Below are 16286 nucleotides of genomic sequence, written 5' to 3' on the forward strand. Positions count from 1 at the left end.
AGACAACACAGACCTGCATGAAATGAAAAGCGAACATTCCCCGGAACCCTCCCTCAGTCCTTGGTCACCCCCATCCGATTTCGGTTCCTGCCAAAAACTCTTTGCTGGAAGTTCAGCAGGCATCACTCCAGATCTGCTTTCATGCTTTTAGAAACTTTACAAATACACCCGGAGGCAATTCTTCTGTACAGTTTCTTTCTCACCCAGCAACAGGTGGTAGAGCCCTACTTGGTGTTCCAGGAAACTGAAGTTCCTTTGGATTTTTCTTGGCTGTTTATTTGTTGCAATGGTAAACAAGCGTGCTATCTTAAGGCCCTGCCTGGATGCTGCCCACCCTCTTCTTACGGGAGTGAGGCACCTGCTGTCACACTCGGGAGGCAGGACTGGAGTGCTCCCCAGGGACCTCAGGAAGGCCAGCTGACTGGAAGCTCCCTAGCAGCCTTTCTCTAAGGACTTGGGCATTGGGCGTATCCCCTAAAGGGCCACTCTTTTTCCAGAAATCTCAGTGAATAAGCCCTTAAGTCCTGGGGGATTTGGAAAAGAAGAGTGTGTGTGTCAAACCCCCGACTGGGCCCCCTGGTCTTTTGCTCTCCTCTTGGCGTTCCTGCTGACTTACAAAGCTCCTGCCTCCTTCTCCAACTTAACTTCTTTATTTCTAATTAGTAATCTTTGGCTGCTTTTCTCCCTAATGCTTTTAGGATGTTGCAGGACTTTTCTGAAAGAAAAGGAGGAAGGGAGGGAAGGCTCCCATGCATCACGGCATATGTTCCTCATGGCATTTTTGTGTGTGGTATTGGGAGTTACTGATTTTCATGAGCATTGATGGCTTGCTAAGGACAAGAGGATTCTGAGGGTAAAAGGTCTTGGGGAGTTTGGGTTCCATGGCCCAGTTGGGCTTCTGGTCTGAGTCAGTGGATGATTCTGGAAGGTTCCTCACACAACCCAGCCTCTAGGAAAGGACTTGCTGTTTTGTCACAGCAAGAGGACAGTGAACCAGAGTGCGGCCACTGGGGAATTTGGGCATCCACCTGAGCACATTATCTCTCTTTATACAGCCAGGTTAATTAATAACCAGGCTCCCAGGTAAAATTGCTTTGAGTCAGAAACACAGGTCTTCATTCAGAAAGTGAAAAAACAAGCAAATAAAAACCAACCAACCAAACAAACAAACAAACTCCTCCTTCAAGGCAGTGCATTTGTGTAGTATTAATTGGTGAAAAGCATCTGAACACTTGGGCTGCAGCCATGCTCAGTCCCTTAAGTAGCTGTGTGACCTGGGGCAAGTCACTTAACCTCTCTGGGCTTCCACTATCTCAACTGTACAGTTACGTTGTTGGACTTCTCCACTTTGATGGACGACCTGTTCTTAACAGAGGGAGGGAAGAACCTTATGGTGGGGCTGGGAGAGTATCTGGAGGGGGACAGACAAGAATCTGAGTTCTGGCACTCTTTCCTGGGGTCCTCCTGTATCCTGAAGCCCAAGGGCCAGGACCTGGAGGACTCCAGACTTAAAGTTCATGTAAGGCTGGGTTTCTCCAAATCCTCTGAGCACATGAAACACCATCAGTAACCTTGGGCTTCACCATGGACCCTCCATGTGCTCCCGGCCTCCTCTCAGGCTCCTGCCTGGGCATGGCTGCGAGGCTGGGAAGGCCTCAGAGTTAGCCCAAGTGGCCTGGGTACAGTCTCAGCTTCACTTCTGCCTTTTATTTTAGGGTGTGTAGTTTCCCCTCTATTTGCTGGGAGACACCTTATATCCAGTGGGGTTAAATAAAGGAAGCCTGACCCCCGGTTGGGGAGGTACCACCAGGGCCCAGTTAATGACATGTGTCTTGCAGGTGAGCCTTCAGGAGAGGATGGCCCATGTGGGGGACTGCACACAGACGCCCTGGCTCCCCGTCCTGGTGGTAAGTGTTCCGAGCCCCTTACCCCCACAGCACCCTCATCCTGGTGATGGTTGGCCCATATCTTAGCCTCTTCAGCAATAAAATGGGAATGCTGATCACAGTCCCTCCTTCACAGGGTTCTTCTGAGGGTGAAATGAAACCATGCCTGCAAAGCACAGAACTCTGCCCCAGGCTGAACTTAGATTTATTTTGTTGGTAGCTCCCTTCATAGGGTCTCGTGGGTAGAAAAGTTCTTGAGTGCTCGGTTGTAGTGTGATACACACAGCCCAGTGTCTACGTGATGAGCCCATGCTTGGGAGCCATGCAGCTGAGAAAGAACCAGAAGACTCAGCCTCCCACCCCCATTCTCTTGGACACGATGGCGTTCTGAGGAGTCACTGTATTAGACGCACGGTGAAGGACAGGGGCACCTCCTCCATGACCTTGGCAAGTTCGTAGATGAGGAGTGGATGAGGAGAACTCAGAGCAAGCCTTGATAGTGGGATGGGGCTTGGCCAGCAGGGGTGAGGAGGGGTGGTTCTCGGGGGGCTGGCCAGTGGGAAGGTTCCCGTTCGTGAGTGTTCACTGCTGCTAAGTCTCCAGTGGCTCCTGGCTGATCAACCAGTCCTGGAGACTTAGCAGCAGTGAGCACTCACGAGCGGGCACCTTCCCAGATCAAGCCCCCAGCAAAGCCCCCACCACAGGGCACCCCCTTCCTATGTCAACTTTGGGCTCTTGGGGGAGGCACACACGTTTCTGAGGCTTGGAGGCCACAACACCCTCCTTTGTTGGCAGGTGTCTCTGATGTACTCGGCCCGAGCAGAATACTCAAACTGCGGTGAGAACGAATACTACAACCAGACTACGGGGCTGTGCCAGGAGTGCCCCCTGTGCGGGCCAGGGGAAGAGCCCTACCTGGTAAGGAGCCCTACCTGGTAAGGCCCCTCCTGGAGCCTGGTGTACTCTCGGGGGAGCCCTCCTGCCTGCAGCATCGTTGCCCTCAGCCTGCATTGCTGCGTGAGGGGTCGCCAGGGCATATCAACCCAGCCTGTCACACTCCCTGGACATTAAGATTGATGGTGAGAGCTGCCATGAGCCCAGGAACGGCGCTCGCTCAGGAACGGCGCTCACTCAGGAACGGCGCTCACTCAGGAACGGCGCTCGCCAGCTGAGCATTCAAAAACAGATCTTTCGGGAGTTCTGAAATGTCTTTAAAGATCATTTTCCCACTCTACCCTGATTAAATGAGTGTCAGATCATCTGACTGGAAGCAGGATTGAAATGTTCTCCAGTACCAGTACATTTTTCCTGAGTGCTGCGTCTCCCTCCCTCTCTGGGCAAGCTAAGCCTGGGTGTCCTGTTAAGCACTAAGGGAAACCTGCAGGGTTTCAGGGTCAGGTTCTTGCAGCAAGCTGAGGAAAGTCAGACGCCAAGTGCTACCTGCACTGCCTGCGTTCCAGCAGCTTGCCGAATTCATCTCAGGGATGCTCAGAAAAGAGGCAGCATCTGGAGCCGGAGGGTGGCAAGGAGAGGGGCAAGCCCGGAGAGGGAGCTGGTTCCTGGGGGGCTTTGCAGTTAGGACGAATCAGGAAACCAAAGTCCTGCCAGAGTAGCTTCTGGACACAGCTGGCATGTCACTGCCCAAGGCCCATGGGCTGAGTCCATGTGGTTTGGCTGCTGTACTCACTTGTGTCCCGTCCTCTTCCCCGGGCCAGTCCTGTGGCTATGGCACCAAAGACGAGGACTACGGCTGCGTCCCCTGCCCAGCAGAGAAGTTTTCCAAAGGAGGCTACCAGATCTGCAGGCGCCACAAAGACTGTGAGGGCTTCTTCCGGGCCACCGTGCTGACACCGGGGGACATGGAAAACGACGCTGAGTGTGGCCCTTGTCTCCCTGGGTAAGCACAGGCACTGCTCGCAAACCCTGGGACGCTTTCTGCAGAAAACCCCTTCGGGCGATGGGCAAGGGCCTTGGGAACAGGGGGTCATGGACACTGTAGGCTTCATTGCAGCCTCACACCTGGCCTTGATTCTGTCCCACAATGGGCAGCATCCAGGACGGAGAGTTCTGGCCCCTCGGTGGACAGGCAGCCCATCAGGCTCTGCCTCTGTGTCTCCTTAAGTGGCCATTAACCAACATAATATATCTTCTGACCACCAAAATTGCTTGAATACTTACAGTGCAATAACACACGTCAAACACTTTGGAAAAAAGAAAACTAAAATTTCATACAAAAACAGTATTTTTTACGTTCTGGGAACACTGTGTGGAAGCTACTAATAAAAATATTTGAGTCATATGATACCCATAATCCCACCAAAATTATTATGCATCAGAAGTCTTCAAAAAAACTGAAAACGCAATTAGCCTGAAAGACAGAAAGTTAAAACCTTCCTTTTCCCAGGCAGGACCCCTCAGTAAGTTCTGCCAGGGACCAGGAAAATAGACTCTCAATCCCCAGAAAATGCTGAGCCCCCGCCACGGCTGCTTCCTCCCCCTAGTGGCCACAACACATAATGCTTTGCAACGGCTACTGATAGAGACTCAAAGCAGGGGTGGTGCCTCTGGTTCAGCTGGTGCAGGTGGAAGAGGTGACAGCAGTGATGAGGCCAGTGGGGATGGGGGAGGTGACAGCAGTGATGAGGCCAGTGGGGATGGGGGAGGTGACCACAGCTCAGTGCATAAGACACACTCAGAGTGTTCTAGGAGTTGCAGGACTTCTCACCTCATGGCTGGGGAGGTAGTGTCAGCGGTGGTCTTGGGAGACTTTGTGGAGGTGATGCCTGGATGAGTCAGGCTAAGAAGCAGGACAGAGGCCTGCAAGTGGAAGTGCTGATGCCACAGCTCAGAGGGCTGAGCAGCTGGACAGCACCTGGGGCTCTGATTGGGTCCCTGTGGCCAGAGCAAGAGGTGCACACCTGGGAGTGTAGACAAGCTGGACAGGAGGACAGGGACCAAATGGAACCAGGTGTTGGAAACCACCGCTGAAGACTTGAGCCTTCAGCTTGAAGCTGATGTAGGTCAGCACACAGATTACTGAGCCAGGTAGGACACAGCAGGGTGTCCTCCCAGCAGCAGTGAGGGACATAGCTGAGCAGGGAAAGCCTGGAGCCCTGGGACCAGGGATGTGGTGGGCAGGGAGATGGCTGGAGCAGAGGCACCGGGGGTCAGGGAGAGGAAGAGTCCAAGAACCCCCTGGTAGACAGCATTGACCAGGGGAGCAGATGGCATGCAGAAGGGGAAGGAGATTCAGAAAAGACACTCAGCCTTCTCTGTGGCTGGCCATGTGGACATGGTGCCAGTTGCTCAGCTGCAGAAGGCAGGATCAAGAGGGTGCTTGGTGGGAAGATGGAGGGAGGATAGAGGCTGCATGTGTGGAATTTGAGGGGACTGTGGGACATCCAGACCAAGAGAGCTAACCCAGAGATGAGTGGCAAGGCCTGAAGCTCCAGGTGGAGATCCAGGACTAGGAAGTCAGCTATACACTCAGGGTTCCAGAGCTGCTGGGGCAGAAGGGAGCCCCACGAGGCAGCTTCCTAGGGCAGGGAGAAGGCGAGTGCAGCATGGAGCATCACCAACCTTTGCTGCCGGCTCTGGCCCGGCTACAGTTCAGACCCGAAAATGTGTCCATCGGTACTCAAAGGCCAGGGCTGATTCTGCAGCTTGAAGACAAAGTGCTTGATTCTGATACATTTACCAGAAAGTGTATAATTGTTAAAGAAGTTGGATACTGGAAGGGTGGTGAGCTCCCTGCCTCTAGAAGGATTCAAGCGAATGTAGATGGCCATCTGCAGAATTAGTGGGCAGACTGCTGCCTGGGCTTTTAAACACTCTTTCCAGTCCTGGAAGCTTGATGCCTCCCGCCCTGCTCCATGGGACAATGACCTGTTCAGTCCATACCACCCTCAGCACCCAGGACATAGCAAGACCCAGCATACCTGCTGGGCAGGCAAGGGACCCTGTGCAGAGACAGCCTCAGCACGTGCCTCAGAGTGCCTTTGCCCTGCTCCACAGGGGTGCAGAGGATGGGGACAGTTTCCAGGTTGACTCTGAGATGTGCTGTGTCTGCTCAAATCATCACTGCCAGTCCCGAGGCCACCAAATCGAAGGCCCCCTCCTCACCTCCAAATCCCAGCCCCTCTCAGGGGCTCATGCCACCCCCTTTACTGCAGACGAGGCTTCCCCAGGGTAGGACCCTGCAGGCCCCACTTCCTCCTGGGAGGCTGTCATGCTGTGTCACAGAGGAGGACCACAGGAGTCTTGACAGGCCGGCGTGACTAGCTCCATGAAAGGCTGCGTTCATTCCTGAATCCGAGTGGCTGTCAGGCGACGGATGCGGACTGCCTCATCCCAGTCTCTCCTGGGCCCCGGCCCCTGCTTGTGGTTTGGCAGGTGCTCCTCCTGATGCTCCGCCCTCCCTGCTGCGTGGCCAGGACACTGGCTGAACAATGAGCAGCACCCGAGGCTTTCCTGTCGGAAGAGGTTGTGTGGGAGGACCTGAGAACCAAAATAGGAAAGTGGGAGAGAGAGGTTACGCTTCCCCACCTCTCCAGGGTGAGGAGGAGCTGGTTCTGGATGGCGGGGGCAGGGGCAGGACGCAGCAGCCCTGCACTGGCTCTGTACAGCAGCACAGTTAGAGGAAAACGAACATCTGGGAACCTGTGGCGTCCCTTACAGGCATGAGAGTCCTGAGGAAAGGAACTCTGGGAAAATCTACACCTATTGACTGAGAGAAAGTCAGTCCCTAAACAACAGACCCCAGGGAATCCATTTAAACTGACTCTTGTCCTGGGCTATACACCTTCATCAACCCATGTAGAACAGGGGCCAGGGGAACTAGGGAGAAAGCCAAATATAGATCAAAGAGTGGTAGGAAATTAGACCTTTCCAGAAAGACAAAGGGACCGGATGCTCTGTAGCTGGGCATCCGGAAATGATGCCACCAGGGATCCCGAAATGAACACCTGACATCGGGTTGGTGACAAGCCCAGGCGGAAGAAGACAAGTGCATATTCTTCGTTGCTGCACAGCCGAGAATGAGAGACCTAGGTGTAAGCCACATTGTGAGGAATTTAGGCTAGTCCTAAAGAGAGATCCTAACATTTAGAAATGTTGCATGCAGCAGTATGTGCTAGAAAACAGTGACTTCTCCTTGTCAGGAGGCACTGAACACTCACCAAGTGAGGAAGGACAATTTCATAACAGCCTCTTGGAGTCAATGTGCTTTTAAAAGTTTATCACTGGCCAGGTGCGGTGGCTTACACTATAATCCCAGCACTTTGGGAGGCTGAGGTGGGTGGATCACTTGAGGTCAGGAGTTCGAGACCAGCCTGGCCAAGTAGTGAAACCCCATCTCTACTAAAACTACAAAAATTAGCCAAGCATTGTGGCACATGCCTGTAATCCCAGCTACTCAGGAGGCTGAGGCAGGAGAATTGCTTGAACCTAGGAAGTGGAGGTTGCAGTGAGCCAAGATTGTACCACTGTACTCCAGCTTGAGCAACAGAGAGAGACTCCGTCTCAAAAAAAAAAAAAAAAAAAAAAAAAAGTTTATCACCTTTCAGTATTCTCTCATTGATAGGTTGCATAGCTTGACCACTGCAGATGAGGGTGGCCAGCCTGTGACAGAAGGTGCCTGGGTGCCCAGGACGAGCCAAAGATGCAGCCATAGGACAGAGCCACCACCATCCCCAAGCTCAGAATGTAGTGGCCCCAGTGGTAACCCATCGTAAAGCTTGAGTGTTCCACAGCCACCGTGTGGCCTTGAAGCTTCACCCATGACAGACACCAAGCCCAGTGCCTGGGGTGTGAATCAGGATGGTCAGAGAGGCCTTCTGGGGCCTCCGTTCACCTCAGCATCCAACTTCCATGGAGAAGAAGTTGGTCTCATTCATTCATTCAGCCACTGTTTACAGAGACCCATCCTCCCTTAGTACCTAGCACAAGGTCCAAGGAATACAGATGTCAGCAAGTCTTGCCCAGGAGGGCCTCCCAGTACAGGAGCCAATCCCCCTAGGCGGGAGACAGAATGCGTGGAGGTATAGTGAGAAAAGGAGGAGGTGGCGAGAGACGGAGGAGGTGAGGCATGGAGGAGGTGAGATGGGGGGCAGGTAGCTGCCTAGGAGCCTGAGATATTTCTCAGAACTGTCAGTGTGGACCTGGGTCGTTAGAAAGCTGCAGGTGGACCTGGCCCGTCCCACATGCCTGTGAGCTCGCAAAACCACGTGGCAGACACGCGCCTTGGCCTGCCTCATGGAGAGTGGTGGCTTCTGGAAGGGCAAAAGGCAGCTTTGCGAGAGGCTTAGCTGTAAAACTGGCTGTCACAGATTCTCTGGGGGGTGTTTTGAGATTGGATAATTAATGTTTACAAGATACACAGGGATCTGAGGATAAAGAGCTTTGAGGGAGGGCAGGCAATTATGGTCCTAACGTTACTGGGAACGGTCCAGGCTCAGGAAGGCAGGAGCCCACAGACCCCCACCAGGGCTGCTGTTTAGCACTGCCATCAGCAGGGCCTCTGTGGGGCCTGGCTAATAAAATGAGATTAGAAAACAGCCATGGAAACATCCCTTCTTATCCCAGCTCTTGAATCACAATAGGGAAAGCGTTGGCATCACTCACATTATTTAATCGACTTCTCACAGTGTGACAAATGGCTCCATGCTCTCCACTGAGCATTTGTTTATGGAAAATGGGTCTGGGCTAGGGCAGGGTCCAGAACCGCCAAGGAAGGCACCCGAGCTGGGAGCCCTGAGGAGAGGGTGGTGTCAGCAGGGGCTGTGCCTGGAAGTGGGGCAGCTGCAGGGAGCACAGCCACAGGGCCGACCTCTGAGAGCAGGGCCGGAGCATCACACAGCCATGGGGCTGGCACCATGATATCAGGGAGCTGAAAGAGAATGGGACACCACTGGGAGCTGGAAGACTTCACATGGAGCTACTGTGAATGATTTGTCCCTTACGCTGTGTGTGCACCCTGGCATGAAGGCTTGCGCTTCCAAGAGTGTCTTCCGTCAAGTGCTTCCTGAGGAGGAGGCACTTATAACCCAGTTGTGTTGCCAGCTGCCATGAGGGCCACCTGCCTTGACCTCTCTGGACAGCATAACGGTCTGTGTCCTGCAGTTGCACTCTGGTGGCAGCTCCACTTGGTGGCATTCAGCAGCAGGGCAGATGGCCTGGAAATTCCAAGTGTCCCAGAGACACATTGATGCCTATAATCCCACCAGGCTGCAGGCTCTGGGGAGGGTGCTCCCAGAGGGTGTGTTCCTCCTCCATAAGGACCTGGTAAGACCCCCTGGTGAGACCCTCGGGGAGTTAAGCAGGGCCTACGTGTGGGGCATATGGGTATTTCTGGTGGACGACAGTGATGGCACATACACTAAACACAGCCACCAGAAACAAGACCCAGAAAGGAGCTTAGATTAAAAGAAAGGTCCATGTTGGAGGCTCATTATTGTTAAAAGAATGCTTCATTTCAAGACAGGCTGCAACCCCAAGGAAACTGGACAGAGAAGGCAGCTGGCTGGGCGTGGCCTCATGCCCGACTTGGACTGTGGGCCTGCAGCGTGGCCACCGTGCTCTCTGCGCCAGTCCCTGCCCGTGTGCTGTCCGGCTCACCTGTCTCTGTTTTGTCTTGTCTTACCCCCGTAGCTACTACATGCTGGAGAACAGACCCAGGAACATCTACGGCATGGTCTGCTATTCCTGCCTCCTGGCACCCCCCAACACCAAGGAATGTGAGTGTCTTTGTCCTTCCACCAGCACAGTATTTGTTCAGCATGGATCTCTTTCACTACGGGGGGTGTAGGAAGGAGCCGATCCTGGCACCTGGACAAGGTGAATCACAGTAACAGCGTAAGTGGAAATGCCCCTGCGGCTTGTCCAGGCAGGTCTATGAAGCGAGGAGGTTTGTCAGAGCTGAGCCTTAAGTTCTAGTGCAGGTCAACCACCAGCTACCTGACAAGTCACTTCACCTCCATGAGCCTCAGTTTTCTCATCTGTAATATGGGGGTACTAACATCTGACCTACCCATTTCATATGGTTAAATCAAAGGGATGATAGAGTACTATTTTGCAAAGTACTGCAAGGTGCTAGGTGACAGTGAGACCAAGGAAAATATAGTGTGATCACAGTTAATGAAACAGATTCCGCAAAGCACATGTAAACAGTCTCACTAGTTTGTAAACCCACCTTGGGCTGTTTCTTTCCTGTTCCCCTTTCAGTCTGGCTTTCATGGTCATCTGTTTATGAGGAAGGGCCAGGTACCTCTGCCTCAGGAATGTGCTGTGTGGACTCTTGGATGTGTGGTCTGGGGAGAGACAAAGGCAGCTGGGAGGAAGCTGGACACCTGGTCCCCAGGCTGCAGGAGCACTTGCCACCCTCCGGCTCCTTTAAGGGTGGAGGAGGAGCTGACCCTGGGACCCTGCCTCTCTGTGCTCTCCATAAGGCCCCACCTACCACCATGTCTCATAATAATGTTGTCCAGGAGAAGGAGGGCCTGCATCTTACCACGCTAGGAGGAAGGGGAGGAGCAGGAATGGGGAGCAGCATCTCCTCTCTCCTGCTCAAGCCCGGAGGAGGATTCCGTGCTGTGGGCTGCGCTGCAGGGAGAGCCATTCCCTCCCTTCCAAATCACTCAAGTGCATGACTCCTGTACCCGTGGGTTTGCTCATCTCCAGAGCCATTTTTCTGGCCAGCCATATGCTAATTAATTCGCAAATTAGAGGAGGCTGCTGCTTGGCTGCCAGCCTGACCCATGTGAAGCCAACTGCCCTGGCCCACATGTCCTCTGTGGGGATCTAGGCTGATTCAAGGCCAGATCATTCTGGGATGAAGGACCAGTCTGGGAAAATGTCAGACACTCCCCACCATCTTTGCCTGTGGAACTGGGAGAGGAGCAGCCCTCCTCAGGAGCTCTTCTGTTAGGGAGCTCTCACACGGCACAGCCTTCAATATCCAAAGTCTGGCAGCCAGAACAGACTCGAGTAATGGCAGGGGTACCTCTCTAAGTCCAGCAATGATGTTTATCACATGTGGAAAGAAAGCAAAGTCCCTGGAGCCCTGAAGATTTTTTGTTTGTTTGTTTGTTTGAGACGGAATCTTGCTCTGTCGCCAAGCTGGAGTACAGTGGCCAAATCTTGGCTCACTGCAACCTCTGCCTCCCAGGTTCAAGCGATTCTCCTGCCTCAGCCTCCTGAGTAGGTGGGACTACAGGCGTGCACCACCACACCCAGCTAATTTTTGTACTTTGAGTAGAGATGGGGTTTCACCATGTTGGCCAGGATGGTCTTGATCTCTTGACCTCGTGATCCACCCTCCTCAGCCTCCCAAAGTGGTGGGATTACAGGCGTGAGCCACCGTACCCAGCTGAGTCCTGGAGATGCTAAAAATGAGTGCATCCCACTCCCACCTCCAGCTCTTGCCTGATTAACTGAAAGCCGGCTCCCAGGAAGGCCTTGAGGTAGGGCCTTAGAATCCAGCCCTGAAGGAGGTCAGCAGAGAAATGGACAGTCCTGCTGTACTCTCGTTACAGGCTCCTTTGGCAAGGCCCCAGGCCTCGGCTTGCCCATCTGGGAAATGGGGAGATATGGCCAGCTAGGCCTTGGGATATGAGCACCTTGCTCCTGGGCTGTGGGGGGAGGGTGCGTTCACAGCTCTAGCCCAGCACCTGGTGGGCAGTAGGCACCATAGTTGTTACCAGCATTACGGTGGCAGCAGTCCCAATACAATACAGCTGTGCCAGGGGCAGATCTTTTCCTTTTCTGCCGCAAGCACAGCCCTTGCCTGTTGGCCACGAGGCTGCCACCCTGGAAATTCTCATGCACCTTTGCTTTATTTGTGATTTGCAGCAAGGGCAGCTCCATTCCTTGTTGCTGAACTCTGAGCACAGGGAAGAGGCCCATTGTCAGGAAGTGAGCTGCTGCCCTTTGGTGGCCTGGGTGGCTTGTGGGCAAGTCTGAAATCTGCATGTCCTCCTGCTCCTTCGGCAATGATCTATTGACCGGGATTCTCCTGCCCAGTGTCATGAGAAGTGTCTCCCTGCCGATGCTCTGGTGGCCCTGGGAACTTTGGAAACTGAGGGGGCTTGTAGGGTCTGGCTGACTAGATGCCGGCCTTCAGCTCCAGTCCTGACATGAGAGGCTGAGCTCTGGAGACATGTCAGGGTCCACCATCCCACCCATCCTGCCCTCACCTCCTCAGCTGCATGCACATGCTCAGGGCAAGCAATTCTCTGACCAACTCAGGGATCCCTGCACATCAGGGAACACCCAGCCTGCACCTGTAGCCCGCCACAGTCAGAGACGGTTTGGCTGGTGCCAGATGGAGGTGTTTGGAAGAAAATGTCCAGTGATCAGGATTGAGGCATTCCACAAGTCTGTGTGCCCTCTAGGCTGCATTTATCATCCCACTCTAGACCACAGGCCTGGGCGTATCTGTGTCCCCAATCCTGTCACCTGAAGCAGCCTGCAGGCCCCGGCAGGAAGGGAAAAGAAGTGACAAAGATGACAAACATCCACAGACAGCCCACGGCTGTTCTTTTGCTCTGATGGTGTATCTTAAGCTCCCTTTAGCATCTCACTGAACAGCAAGATCAGCTTCTTTTCAATGTCTTGTTTGCTTTTATAAAGGAAATGATGTCATGCTGGAAACGATGCCCTGATGCCCCTATGCTCACTCACCTGATGAATTGTGGAAGCCTACCTCCTAGCAAACATAAATAGGCACACAATCTGAAGTCCCCTTATCACCCTGGAGACTTCCAGAGCAAATTCAGTAAGGTCTGTGAGGGGAACGCTCTGTTGTTTGATGTGGTCTTGTGGCTTTCAGCCAGGAGCGCGCCCCCCTCTACACCAGCTCTTTTTTTTTTTTTTTTTTTTTTTTTTTTTTTTTTTTTGAGACAGAGTTTCGCTCTTGTTGCCCAGGCTGAATGCAGGGGTGCTGTCTCAGCTACTGCAATCTCCACCTTCCGGTTTCCAGTGGTTCTCCTGCCTGAGCCTCCTGAGTAGCTGGGATTATAGGCACCTACCATCGTGCCCAACTAATTTTTGTATTTGTAGAGATGGGATTTCAACATGTTGGCCAGGCTAGTCTCAAACTCCTGATTTCAGGTGATTCTACCCCCTTGGCCTCCCAAAGTGCTGGGATTACAGGTGTGAGCCACCATGCCCGGCCAGCTCTTTCTCTTTCCCTAATAAGAACACTGGTTCCGAGGCCAAGTAAGCGGCTAAATTAAGAAAACAACGATTTATCATAAGTTTGAGGCCAAGGAGGAAAAAGGGCTTCCGTTTGTCATCCAGAAACATAAGGAAACATCACTTGCCCCTCCGTGGGCAGGTGACGTTTCTCACATACCCTGTGACAGTCCCAGGCACTCTCAGCTGCTGGGGTCCCTCCCAAGCCCAGTGTTTCAATGGCTGAGCTGCCAGTTTGCTTTATAAGGTGGGAGGACTGACAAGCATCCAGCCCTTTGTCCTGCGGCCCCGCTCCACTTACGGGAGACAGGAGTGGATAGCTCAGCTGGTCACTAGCTCCTGAGCTACCTCCACTCAGAGAACAAGAATGTGCGTTTCTCCTGAGAACTGACTACTAAAAAAAAACAGCCAGCCCAGGCATCGTGACCCACACATGCTATCCCAGCACTTTGGGAGGCCCAGGCAGGTAGATCACTTGAGGTGAGGAGTGCAAGACCAGCCTGGCCAACATGTTGAAACCCCGTGTATTTTTCTCTACTAAAATGTATTTTTAGCAGAGAATGTGTATTTTTCTCTACTAAAAATACAAAATCTAGCCAGGTGTAGTGGCATACACCCGTATTCCCAGGCTCTCAGGAGGCTGAGGTGGGAGGATCCCTTGAGCCCAGGAAGCAGAGGTTGCAGTGAGCTGAGATCATGCCACTGCACTGCAGCCTGGGTGACAGAGTGAGACTCTGTCTCAAAAACAAAACAAAACCTTAAAAAACCACCCAACTAGGAAGCTTGCTTCTCCTGGAAGCCTTGCTGTGTGGGCTGACCAGGCAGTGCTAAGCCATTCCTCTGGGCTGGGCTAAGTCATTCCTCTGGGCTGGGCCAGGCTGGGGAGGTGCCTTGATCTGGGGGAGACAGCTGGCCTTGCCCTTGACTCAGGGGCTGCTTTTCTGTAGACTAAATGCACTTCCCAGGTTTCTCCAGAACTGCTACTCTGCCTGCTAGAGACAAAAGCAAGAGAGTGGGAGACGCCTTTGAAACATGTTGGTTTTATTATTTGCAAAACTGAAGTCTGGCCTAAAAGAAGGTTGACCTTCTTTCGGGAGGTCTGGAACAGGACGTGGTCTGTTCTGTGGTGGAAAGTTTTGTTTTTGCTGAATGGTTGTTTCTTAGTGATTTGACTGAAAACAAAATCAGCTTCCATTTTATCCCTGCTAAGTGATGCTTTTTCTGTAGAAGGGGAGTTTTAGGAAGCATAGCTTTAAGGAAAGGTTTGCCTTGCTGTTGAACAGTTTGGTCACAACTATGTAAAAATGTCTTAGGAAAAATCCTGGAGAGTAATAGCAAAAGTCACCTTCAAGGAGGTCATGGGTAGTTATTTTCCTCCTTTCTCATGTTCTTATTTTCCCAGATTTTTATTTTTATTTTATTTTTACTTTTTTGAGATGGAGTTTCTCTATTGCTGCCCAGGCTGGAGTATAATGGCATAATCTTGGCTCACTGCAACCTCTGCCTCCTGAGTTTAAGGGATTCTCCTGCCTCATCCTCCTAAGTAGCTGACATGACAGGTGCCTGCCACCATGCTAGGCCAATTTTTGTATTTTTAGTAGAGACACAGTTTCACCATGTTGGCCAGGCTAGTCTCAAACTCCTGACCTCAAGTGATCCACCCACCTTGGCCTCCCAAAGTTCTGGGATTACAGGCATGGGCCACCGTAGCTGGCCCCTTTTCTAGATTTTTAATAGTGAGCATATATTGCTTTTATGACCAGAAAAAGTATTAATACATGCCTAGGCTATGTAATTGAAGGAATTAATCAAGTATTGTGTCACCCTAGTAATACTTTCATTTACACATTCTATGTTCCTTATTTTTATGGACTTCATATACTTTGTCTTCAAGCATAGGAAAATTGAGTTGGTAAGGCTTGCAAAACTCCCCAACTGATACTGTTTAATTTCAACAGTTATCACATGAGTGCTTTTATTTAAAGAACAATAACCATGACTCTTTAGGGTTCATTAAACACTCTAAGAAATACAGCTATTTAGCTCCCCTTGGCCTTCACTGCCTCATGCCCATTCAAGATCATGAATCTGGATCCACGAGCTCTATGGCAGCATCTTTGAAGGTGGCGCTTCTCTAGATCATTTGAGGGACTCTGTTTTCCTTGCAGGTGTGGGAGCCACTTCAGGAGCTTCTGCCAACTTCCCTGGCACCTCGGGCAGCAGCACCATGTCTCCCTTCCAGCATGCCCATAAAGGTAAGGAGGGTGCTCAGGTATCGATCACCTGGAGTTAGGTGGTGGTCGGAATAACGCTCAGAGGAAGAGAGGAAATGATTATGAGTAATGATTAAGGTGTGCTTCCCCACCTGGCCTCACATCCCTAATGTGATTGAATGACATGGTGCCCCCCAATCCCCCATGCAGGAAGTAATTATCTCTGCAAGGAGTGGAGTTGATCCCTCCATGGGTGTCCTGAGCCAGCTGGGAGGTGCTGATGATGAAGGTAGGGGCAGGGGGCAGAACAGCAGGTGGGCAGCTCAGGCAGCTACAAGCCTGGCCAGGAGGAGAGGCCAGGCATCCTGGGCTTTGGTTTGGCCAGGAGTCACCAGCAATTCTATCACCAGCTTTCATATAAACTTGCTGACTATGGCACTTTAATAGTCACTGCAGCAAGTATATTTCATTCTCCCTAACCCTTCAAGGAAGAAGGGATTGAGGAAGACCCCAAAATTCAATAAGTCTCTGAGTCAGCCCTCCAGCTGGCTTGGCCTTTCCCTCTCACTGGTTTAGAGCCAGCCTGTTATTGAAGCATATTTTGGGCCCAGGTCTCCACGAGCCATGAGGTGCCTTCCAGAGCCCTCAGAGGGCCCAGCTCATCAGCCTCATCATTGGTTCTCCCACACACTAAGGCAGAGCAAAAGGAAAGACTGCAAGGATATATGAATCTCATTTGCACAGGCCTCGGGGGGAGTTGCTCACAACACAGAGAATATTAAAACACTTATGTCATCCAGACCTGGCATGCAAACGCTGTTACAGGTACTCCCCAGATGATGCTGGGAGGCTGGTTTTCCTACAAATGCACCCACAGGAGATTCAGTGCCCACATGCGGGGTCCTCAGCTCTGGCATCACCACCCCCCCAGATGATCCAGGAGCTTCAGATGCTTGTCTCCTGTCTATTTTGTGGTGGCGAATCTGGATCTTACTTC

General features: G+C 52.2%; 1 protein-coding gene across 2 annotated transcripts in view; it reads left to right on the forward strand.

Annotated features, from left to right (window-relative positions):
- EDAR (ectodysplasin A receptor) overlaps positions 1–16286 on the forward strand; it is an 81571-nt gene that overhangs the window by 48219 nt on the left and 17066 nt on the right. For both annotated transcript variants that reach the window (XM_010333622.2, XM_003922761.3), the window contains exons 2-6: positions 1839–1907; positions 2682–2804; positions 3602–3783; positions 9534–9619; positions 15245–15331. In XM_010333622.2, coding sequence (XP_010331924.1) covers positions 1857–1907; positions 2682–2804; positions 3602–3783; positions 9534–9619; positions 15245–15331 — 529 coding nt within the window. In that variant the 5' untranslated portion in view covers positions 1839–1856. The remainder of the gene's footprint in view (positions 1–1838; positions 1908–2681; positions 2805–3601; positions 3784–9533; positions 9620–15244; positions 15332–16286) is intronic.

Source organism: Saimiri boliviensis, chromosome 1 (genome assembly GCF_048565385.1).
Source record: "Saimiri boliviensis isolate mSaiBol1 chromosome 1, mSaiBol1.pri, whole genome shotgun sequence".
NCBI lineage: Eukaryota > Metazoa > Chordata > Mammalia > Primates > Cebidae > Saimiri > Saimiri boliviensis.